This window comes from Colobus angolensis, unplaced genomic scaffold (assembly GCF_000951035.1).
Source record: "Colobus angolensis palliatus isolate OR3802 unplaced genomic scaffold, Cang.pa_1.0 Scaffold23, whole genome shotgun sequence".
NCBI lineage: Eukaryota > Metazoa > Chordata > Mammalia > Primates > Cercopithecidae > Colobus > Colobus angolensis.
In genome coordinates this window covers 13152247-13163032 of record NW_012115488.1, presented here as the reverse complement: position 1 = coordinate 13163032, position 10786 = coordinate 13152247, and the positions used below count along the sequence as shown (strand labels likewise).

Genomic DNA, 10786 nt, shown 5'->3' with positions numbered 1-10786 from the left:
GCCAGGATGGTCTCGATCTCCTGACCTCGTGATCCGCCCGTCTCGGCCTCCCAAAGTGCTGGGATTACAGGCTTGAGCCACCGCGCCCGGCGGCACAGTCTTTGTAAGTGTGTAAAAACTAGGTCCAACACATATTTGAATAATCTCCTAAGGCTGTTGCATTAAATGAGATCATAAATGTGAAATAGCACCAAACAAGGAAGAACATGTAGAATCATCAGCCAAAAGGCTAAGGACGTCTTAGCAAAAATCTACATCAAAGAGGTGTTAGTAGAAAGTGGAAATAGCATAGGACACAAAGAAGCAAAGAGGAGAGATAGAGGTAAGCAGGAAACAATTTACTGACTCATTCATTCAACCAATATTTATTGACAACTATCATATATGAGGTACTAAGTGCTAGGGATATGAGAATGCCTTCTAAGAGCTTATAGTTTAGAAGAGGGTGACATACAGTGTGCAGGAAAAGGACATAATTATTAGATGATGGGGAGTGCTATAATAAAGGCAACAAAATGGGGATCCCTGAAAGGGAGGGTCTTGGGGCTGTGATGAAAGAGTGTAAATGAACTGACAGGATGATGAGATGAGATAAGATAAGATGGTGAGGCAAGGCTCTCTGAGGAGGTAACATTTGGGTTGAGAACTGAAAGGAGAGAAACCAGTCCTGAGGAGAGCTGGAATGATTCTGTCATGGATTCCAAGGGAGAAGGGCTTAAGGGGGAGTCGGAAGTATCAAAGCCTACAAAGTTGCCCAGCTGGGAACCTTTGCATTTGTTAATTAGGAGGCCACATGGGTCCTGGAAAGCTGCAGTCTTGAAAGAATACAAATTATGAGTCTAAATTTTCTAATCTTCATTTATGAGAGAAAAAAAAACCCGGATTTGTGATTTGGGGGAATTTTAGGTAGTACTGCCGGAGACCCCGGTTAGAGTTCTGTTGGAATATGTCAAGCACTTGATCTTCTTGCCAATTTTCTCCACAAAAATTAGACATCTTTATACAACACAAAACCATGCAATGATTGAATGCAAATGCTAATATTAATCATACCTTTTCTTTTCTTCCCCAGGCTTCACAAGGCTTGCTGCTCAGGCAGTATCTATTGTAATCAGCAAGTTACCTATGGTGATTGCATGTTTGCCTCCCCCAATTAAATACTTATTTTTTCTGTCTGAGAGAAAAATGTCAAAAAACTTTGTTGAATTGAAGAAAGCTGGCCTGCTTGTCTGGAACTTGATTGTAATTATATGTCGGATATTTGAAGACGGAAACACTGTGGAACTTTTAACAGGTGCCTCCCTTGACAGATGGAGTAAAGAAAAACTGGGTTTAATTTGTATGTGTTTGGAGAGCATCATGGGAGACCAGACAAGTATCCCTAATCAAATGATCCGAAAGGTCATACAGAGCATTGAGCGGCAGAAGCCCAACTGGATTGAACGTCAATTGTTGAAAGCAAGGAAACTGAGCACTGAATGGTAAGGTGATGTTTTTCTCTTACTGGATTTCATCAAATGCTTTCACAATAACAAAATCACCAATAAACAACAATATATTGTCAGATGGGCAGCAATAGTATTTTGCTAAATTCATGGGAGCTTTGATGAATAAAAAAAAGATAAGTGTCCCATTAAAAATTGGATTGTTGCACATTTCTTGTCTTCCTAAAATGTGAACCCCATTGACACACTGGAACATTATACTTGTTTAGTCACCGTCTTAAGGTTTCTGATTAAAAGGGTGGTAGTTAAACCCAGGAGAATTTAGTTTCACCCCTTTTCAGTGTGCAAACAGGTATCTAGTGGATAGCCTGGAGCATTTTGCAAATGGATTGGGCATGGAGATTAAATTAAGAAGGAATTAATGGATATAAAAGGCTTTTTATTGCTTTCTGTGTACCTGATTATCAAAAAGGTACACATTTTTCATCTGGTAATGTAAGAATCCCAGAGGGCAACTAGGGCATATCACACTCCAGCTATAAACACACCCAGCTGTTTCTGTATGAAAATGTCAGCCTTCTCATGGGTTTGTCACTGAGAGCTAAGTGATTTGTGATACTGCAAAGATGTTTAAGGGTCCCTGATGAATTTAAATATGTACATAGAGTCCTCCTGTCTTTAAATTAGTCTTCAGGTATAGAATTGCATGGTATTGATAAAGGAATTCCGGCTCACATGGTCTATAGATCACTGTCAGCCCATTTTAAAAACACCCACACACACTGTCCCTCATTCTTTAAAAACATATTCATGTTGCTAGCAGATACTAATATAACTTTCTGCCCAAAATGACGAAAAGTCACTTGATATATGGTTACTCTTACTAGTACATGGTAATGATAAAGAGATCAGGCTTTGGAATCAGATGGGCAAGTACAAATCCCTTGTAAATGGGTCATCTTGTGCAAGTTATTGAATCTCTCAAAGCCTCAGTTTCAATGATGATACCACACTGACAGAATCGTTTTGAAAAATTAAATAACATTCATGGAGTTCTTAGCATCAAGCTTGGAACTGATAGGCATTTACTATGCATAAACTCTATTAAAATACATTGCATTCACTGGTTAGTATTAAGGTAATTAATAATGTTTACTTGTCTACGTTAATCTATAAGACTTTATGTTAATCCAAACGGGGAAAAGTAGGTAATCATGATTTTCCTGGTCTCATCATACTGACCTCTAGAAATGTACTTCTGGAGTGTCCCATGGGTAGGAAGTATAATAGCATTCAGGCAAATGCTTAGTAACATTGACAGTGACCGTCTTAATCTTTCTGTTTGCATTCAATACTAATTTACAGGCTTTAATCCAATGACTAAAACATTAAGACCTGATGTCATTATCCATGGCAGTGGTTACAAAGGGGAGAAGAAAAACAAGAGTAAAAAGTATATCAGATTATAGTGACAAAGTTAAATTTACGATACTGCTGATTTAGTAGCCCCTATATCAAATAAGATCCATTTAAAGCAATGTCTAGGTAATATATGTAGGGGTACATACAAGAATCTATAAGCTAAATTTTTTCCTTAAAAGCTGATTTCAGTTTAAGTTTTATAAACAGCCCCAACACATCTGGTATCTCCTATAGTGGGAGTTGCCTAGCTAATATTTTGCTGATTAACAATGAGCCAAAAGATTATTTACCTCTCATACAACATGCATAAAAAATGAAGAATTGCTGACTTAAAAAATGCAGTACAGCCCTCAAAGTTTCTGAGTAATTATGTAATTAACACAATACATCTTTCTCAATTTCTCAAATGATATCAATATACAAAGTGCAGTTTTAAAGTTATGTATTGCATTTATTTGAAAAAGAGTTAAATTTGACTTAACTCACTTTAGATAACAATCTCTTACAGAGTTTGGGCAGTATCAGAGTGTTTCTTGGCTGGGTGCAGTGGCTCACACCTGTAATCCCAGCACTTTGGGAGGCTAAGGCAGGTGGATCACCTGAGGTCAGGAGTTCGAGACCAGCCTGACCAATATGATGAAACCCCATCTCTACAAAAAATACAAAAAAAAAAAAAAAAGGTAGCTGGGCATGTTGGCAGGCACCTGTAATCCCAGCAACTTGGGAGGCTGAGACAGGAGAATTGCTTGAACCCGGGAGGCGGAGGTTGCAGTGAGCCGATTTCGTGCCTTTGCACTCCAGCCTGGGCAATAAAAGTGAAACTTGGTCCCAAAAAAAAAAAAAAAAAAAAAAAAAAAAGTATTTCTTCTTGACTTTGATTTCAAATTGATTATCTGTTATACAAGTGCACTTCCACTTGTGGAAATACTAATTTCCACAAGTGAGAAATTAGTATTTCTCACTAATTGGTGGTCATTTTACTCATAGATATACACTGTGAGGAAAAATGTATTTCAAACATGATGTCTGTATTAGGTAGAGGGTTGCCTTGGTTCTACCATAATTTTAAAAAAATATATGAGTATGTAAGCATTTAAACTAAAATGGTTCTTCTGTTAAGATCAATTAAATCTTAATTACTTATGAAGATTATCTGAAACTACATGATACCATTTAGCTAGATTCCTTTGACTTGCATCCAGATTTAACTTTGATTTTATGGAAATGATGAAAATAACTGCAGTGGAAAAGGTGGCAGCTGTAAGTGTTGCCTGTCTTGCATACTGCCTGAAAGCATTACTATTCATTAAAATAACCTTCACTTTGTAGTAACACTCAAGCTGTAAACAGTCAACTTAGATTCTGGAGAACACACAGCACAAAAAGTAAAGAAATGTCTGTCTTTGCAAAGTAATTTGTCAAGTTGAAGATTATTGTTTTTCATCATGGTGACCCTGACTTGGCTGGCTGGGTGCATATACAGATTAAGATTAATGCAGTTATTCCTTGGCTAAGGTCTGCCTCTTTCAGGGCACATTCTCCCTAATGACATGATTGATAGGCAGTCCCAAATCCGGAGAGGAACTCATTAATCATAGCATTGACTGAATCCAATCATTTGCTTCACCTGCACAGTGATGGACAGGAAAGGATACAATTCAGGAGCTGACACTGAGATACTCCTTTGTCAGAGGGCCTCAACTTTTTCAATGTCAGCCTCTACAAAACCTGACAAGAAATTTTTTTTGCAACCTGTATGCAGTTTCAAAAACATACCTGCAAACTTATTTTATTGTAAAAAGGTCTTTAAAAAAAAACAATTTACTCTAGCTAATGAATATCTCTAAGCAAAGTAGGATTTTCTTTATTTTTTAGCAAGGCTATATGATCTTAAAGTTCCTCCCGTTTTTGAGAAGGATGTTTTGAAGCTACATGTGGAAGCAATATCAAAGTTAATGTCCAGCAGCTGGGTGTCATTTGGTTCCGTCTTCAGGTCAGCGGCACTGACTCTTAGCAGAACTAATTTTATAATCAGGGCAAAATCTCAGTAATGAACTGCAGTATACAGCTGATTACAACACAGTAAATTTTATTTAGTCTTGGAAACAGTGGAAAACCTTGAGTTTTAAGAATATTTACATTGCAAAGTGTAGCATGATCCCAATAACAACAAGAAAATTCGTGTGGAATATATGTGTACATTGAATATCATAATTTTTTGCACTGGTATAGTTTGAAATGTTTAAATTCTTTTTGTCATCCCTTATTACCGTGTAAATAATGTTTAAAATCAGCAATATGTATATAGATCCTTCTAAAAGAAATGTTTTAAAACTATATCTTGCACATTCCTGGTGTGGTGATAGTAGACTCTTTTTCTGGAAGAATAATCAGGATAGTGACTTTGGCTAAGTATCTGTTACAGAAAGAAACAGGAGTGGGGCACATATTTTTAAAAGGCAACAAGTGTCAAAGGCCAATTTAAAATACCCACTGGTAAGCACACAGCCTATATTTAGCATAATAGGCTCCCCCTTTTGACACTTTAATTAGTCTTCAATGTGTTCTACAACAGGTGTAAAGACGACTCTACAAAAGACAAAATACCAAAGCTATTTCAGGCATCAAAGATACTTTTTATCCACAAAGAGAAAATACAAATTATTTCTTACATGTTGTTAAAAAGAAATGTTTTGTTTTCATCTCATGATTATAGCAATTTCAACAATTGCAGTAATGGGAAAATGTTTTATAGATAGGAGTAAAAATGCAGTAAAGACATGTTTGAGAAGAAACGATTCAATTTTTAAAAATGCTTTCAGGTGCTTAATTCTAAGGTGCTGTTTATACGAGCAGCAGCGGTTTGGGAAGGCTTACCTATTTCAGCGAAGTCTTTATGGATGCTTTGAATCTGAGATTTACATCAACTCTCCACACTCCATCTCCGTGATTACTCTCCATCTTTACAATTCTTCACTACTGATATGTATATGCTTTCTTTGTATTTAGTGCATTTATGACAATAGAGAAAAGCACGGCCTTACAAGAAGGAGATATTGCTCTTGAACTGACTGAGCAGAAAATAAACACGATGGTCCTGGATCTCTGCCACAAACCAGGTGGCAGCGAGTACCTGAGGCAAATTTATCACATCATGCAGCTCAATGAGGTAGGGAAACGGCCTTTTTACCGAGCAATTAGGTGTGTACTGGCCTGAGGCAGCGTCTGCTGGCAGCTAAGGGTTAGTCAAGGAGGTGATAATACTTCTTAAAGTCAATACCAAACTCAATATTGCATTATTAATAGAATCTATTCAGCCCCGGCTGTTCTGCATTTGTACAGAAACAGCTTCACTGAAACAATGTAGATTTTATTTATATGGTTTAAACAATAACACGGCTCATAAACTCAGTTCAGTTCTGAATTGTAGAGACTAGAGGTGTAGTTTGGGAATTGTGTGTTTGTGACTGTTAGACTGATGTTAAAATCTGGTATTTGTACAATGAATTTTCAAAAGAGAGACTTAGCTCTTTTCCTGCAGATATCATGCTTGTGTTGGTGAAGTTGGAGATTTCTTATTGAATCAAAAAACTTAAGAATATTGAACCATATTCAGGAGCAACCAGATGAACCGAGGAAAATTCATTAATACACAGACGCTGGTTGAACCAATGTTATGCCTTTCTATCCCCTTGCCCTCTGACTTTGCATGTTTTTGGCTGTTTTAGTGAAAATGTAAATAGCACGTTATCTCAGCTATTGAAACAAAGTTCTCTAACTTAATCAGGTTTTGATTTTGATCATATGTATCTGAATTAGATTGTGGTATCTAATTGTGTTTATATTTGCAAATACATGAATGTAATTTTTGGAATAGTAAAAATTGTATAATGTGAATATATAGTATTTTAGTTTTATCTATATAATGTAGGCCTTTATAACCATACATTTTCAAGGAATAAATTAAATTCGACAATGGCATGTTACAACTTGATTATATAAATGTTTTGCCCACCATTGGCTATCTGAAAGTTACTTCAAGTATACCTTGTTTCCTGGATTTCATAGACCTAATCAAACAGTCAATAAACAGGTGATATAACAATGGCCTCAGAAGGATGTAAGAAATTTGTAGCTATGAGATATGACCCTGTCCTTAAGACACCAGAGCTCAGTTTGTAATTGTTATAAAGTAACACAACCTATTCACTCTTGTCAGTGATCCCTCATAGCTTGCTTACGGTTTCTATCTGGGAAACTCAGGAACCCCTCACCTTGGCAAACTGAAAGACCTCTATTGCAAAGTGATGCTCCTCACTGGGTATGTCCACCTGACCATTCTGACTGGCCAAAGTAATTGTGGCGACTACTAAGGAACAGATGTTGCAGTGTGGTTACCCCCATATCCTTAGTTAAACAGTGTTACAATAGCTCTGAGGATGGTAAAGCTGGTCTGAATTGCCAAACTGATAGAATTGTCCTATTTTTAAAAGGTACATAATATTAAAAAGCTCAACAATCACAAATAAGCGAGATCATCCAAAATTGAATTGGCTATTTATTGGCCATCAGTTATCTAGTTATACTCTGGAAAGCCAAAGGCTGTACTTCCCGTAGAGCTCCTATAACTCTGAGATAGTGGTTCTGAACAGGACATCATGAGATTACACTGGGGTACCACCACATTTTGCTCAGTGTTATGATTTCTCTTGTTACAACTGAGTATATTTACTGTTATAGTAATGTCTATCAGATGGGATATAGAGCTAAGTATCTGGTGGTTTACTGGGCTGAATGAAGCACGACACTGCAAGGTAAGAGGCAAAATGCTAGGTGAGGCTAGAAGCAAAGAGAGACCTTTGCCTTGTAACTATTACAAAAACACAAGCAATAAGCCCAAATAACACAAGCATGACTAGGTGACTGGTATAGTATTTATGACTGCTTTTCCACTGTGAGGTACTGCTATGCTGTAAGTGACATTGCATTGTGATGTTTGCTCATTTCATGAGTAGTGTTATGAGTCTTTAGCACTTTCAAATGTGCTGCTAAATATTTCTCAATAATGTTATATAAATAGTGAAGCATTTATGGGTACAGGCCTAGGTGAGGGGAAGATTGGGTGTGCCATTCATAGAGATGAAGAAGTTATCAGGGAAAATGGGGTTAAAGATGCTTTGTCTTTGAGATAAAGATAAGATGTCCAAGCAAAAATGTCTCATTATAGTTAAGGCCCTGACCATGATGTTGTGCCATACTCCTGTCGACTCCAATGGGGATGGTACCAGGTTCAAGAGGCTGTGAAAAGACTAAAAGGCAGAAATGAAATCCACAGGCAGACAGTCCGGGCGGCGCCCGGAGCCTGGTTAAAGATCGACCCCTGACCTAACCGGTTATGTTATCTATAGATTCCAGACGTTGTATGGACAAGCGTTGTGAAAGTCCCTGTCCTGTTCTGTTCTGTTCTGATTACCGGTGCTTGCAGCCCCCAGTCACGTACCCGCTGCTTGCTCAATCGAAACCACCCCCCTCCCACCCATGGTTAAGCAAGCAGTTTGTCTAAAAAACAAAAACCCCTAGACGTTTGTGGTTTAAAAAAGGGCGGGAGCCAATCAGAAACTGCCGAATGTTCAAACTTGCCCTAATCTTCTGTAACCTGTTTGTGCCTTACTATAAAAAGTAGACTTGAGCTGTGCTCGAGACCTCTCTCTTGCCCTCCTGACTACGCCTGTACGGAGAGAGGTCTGGGTTCGAACCTGCAATAAAGTGATCCCAGCCGCTTGGCTTTGACTTCGGTTTCTGGTGGTCGTCTTTGAGGGGGGTCTCGGAACTCAGGGCACAACAGCTGAAGAGACCCAGAGCTGGCCCACAAGACATGGGGTTTTATTGGGAGCTTATGTACAAGGAAGAGAGACCAGTGGTAGTGGGCTGGGCAGGAAAACCACAGCCACTTGCAAGAGGCATGCAGTTTATACAGCATTTTCATTTAGCACCGTCTACCTAGCAACCTTTACCTGACAACCTTCATTTAACCCAAAACAAAGGGCCTCAATCCCCTGTATGGCTCTAGTACTGCGGGATGGGCCAGGGGCTTAGAGGTTCCTCATAGATAAGAATGGATCTCAGGTTGGGCCCTCCCAGATTCCTTAGCTTAGAACTCTGAAAACACATTCAAGTGCATCTGCCATACAGGGTCATTCTCAGGGTGTCATCAAGTAATCACTGTCAGGTGCATCTACCATACACATGGGCACAAATGAGACCAGACATGCATACAGATTTGGTCTATATGAGTGCGGTAGTTGAGGTCATCAGACTGACAGAGCTCTTCAGTGAAGAGAAATGGAGAAATGATGAATAGAGGAATAAGCTTTGACATAAACGCACAGGGAAGGTGTTCAAGAAAGAATGGAAATCTAAAGATATGGCCCAATTAGTGGTAAATCTGATTAAAGCAGGGTCACAGTTAAAGAATCTGAAGTTTTTAAGAAGGGTTAGTGGTGACTGTCAGGGCAGTACCTAGAAAGATCAACAAAGGAGAAAACTCCATTTTTTTCACAATTTGCCACAGAACAGTTTCTCTTTTTCGAATAGTGGAAACAGTCAAAATGTAGTTACATAAGGCGAAATAAGTTAAGACAGATTGTTGTTAGCCAAAACAAAGCATTTTTGTCAATGAAGAAAGTATTCCTTTTAAAAATTTTATTTGCGTAAATCATAATGGAGAAAAGTTTTGTTTCTGTTCAATAATCTAAATCTAGGCATAAAACTATTTTCTGATGGCTTTATCATTAACAATATTTAGTAAGAGTCCATGCGTGACCCTCTATCAGACACTAAAGAATTAATCTTTCTACAAATATATGCTCTTCAAGAGGGGTCCCCAACCCCTGGTCCACAGACCTCTACCAGTCCGTAGCCTGTTAGGAACTGGGCTGTACAGCAGGAGGTGAGTGACGGGACAGTGAGCATTACCACCTGAGCTCCGCCTATGGCCATATCAGCAGCAGCATTAGATTCTCATAGGAGCGTGAACCCTATTGTGAACTGCGTATTTGAGGGATTTAGGTTGTGTGTTCCTTATGAGAACCTAATGCCTGATGATCTGAGGTGGAACAGTTTCATCCCAAAATCATATTCACCCCCCTCCCCGGTCCATGTCCATGGAAAAATTGTCTTCCACGAAACTGGTCCCTGGTGCCGAAAAGATTGGGGACTGCTGCTCTATAACAAGTAAGTTCAAGAAATGACTACGATTGTTAACTTCAGCAGTGGTTTCTTTCAATTTTTAGGGTTTATAATCTAAAATTTGCCTCTCGTGATAAACACAGTGGGCATTCCTAAAGTTATAGAGGCACAGAAAAAAGCACAGTGAACTGAGGCCAGAAATGTGACTCCTCACCACAGCTGTACCTGTCACCGCTGTGTGATCTCAGGATTGTCCCTTGACCTTTCAGTGCCAACCATTGAGTGTGGCATTGGGCTAGAGATTCCCTGTGCCTATGGATCTCCAGGGAATTCTTCTTTTTTTTTTTTTTTTTTTGAGACGGAGACTTTCTCTCGCCCAGGCTGGAGTGCAGTGGTGTGATCTCTACCTCCTGGGTTCAAGTGATTCTCTTGCCTCAGCCTCCTGAGTAGCTGGGATTACAGGTGCCCGCCACCACACTCAGCTACTTTTTGTATTTTTATTAGAGATGGGGTTTCACCATATTGGCCAGGCTGGTCTGGAACTCCCAACCTCAGGTGATCTGCCCACCTCGGTCTCCCAAAGTGCTGGGATTACAGGTGTGAATCACTGCATCTAGCCAGGAATGCTCATTAACAGGCAAGTTCTGATTCAATAGGGTCCAAGAGTCTGCTTTTCTAACAAGCTCCCAGGTGAGGCTTAACTCAGCTGATCCAGTGCCCCAGACTTTGAG

The 10786-nt window shown here is 39.1% G+C and overlaps 1 protein-coding gene across 1 annotated transcript in view; it reads left to right on the top strand.

Moving 5' to 3' along the window:
* KIAA0825 (KIAA0825 ortholog) overlaps positions 1-10786 on the top strand; it is a 504765-nt gene that overhangs the window by 225772 nt on the left and 268207 nt on the right. The window contains exons 18-19 of the mRNA XM_011944276.1: positions 1073-1481; positions 5877-6036. Of these exons, the coding sequence (XP_011799666.1) occupies positions 1073-1481; positions 5877-6036 (569 nt within the window). The remainder of the gene's footprint in view (positions 1-1072; positions 1482-5876; positions 6037-10786) is intronic.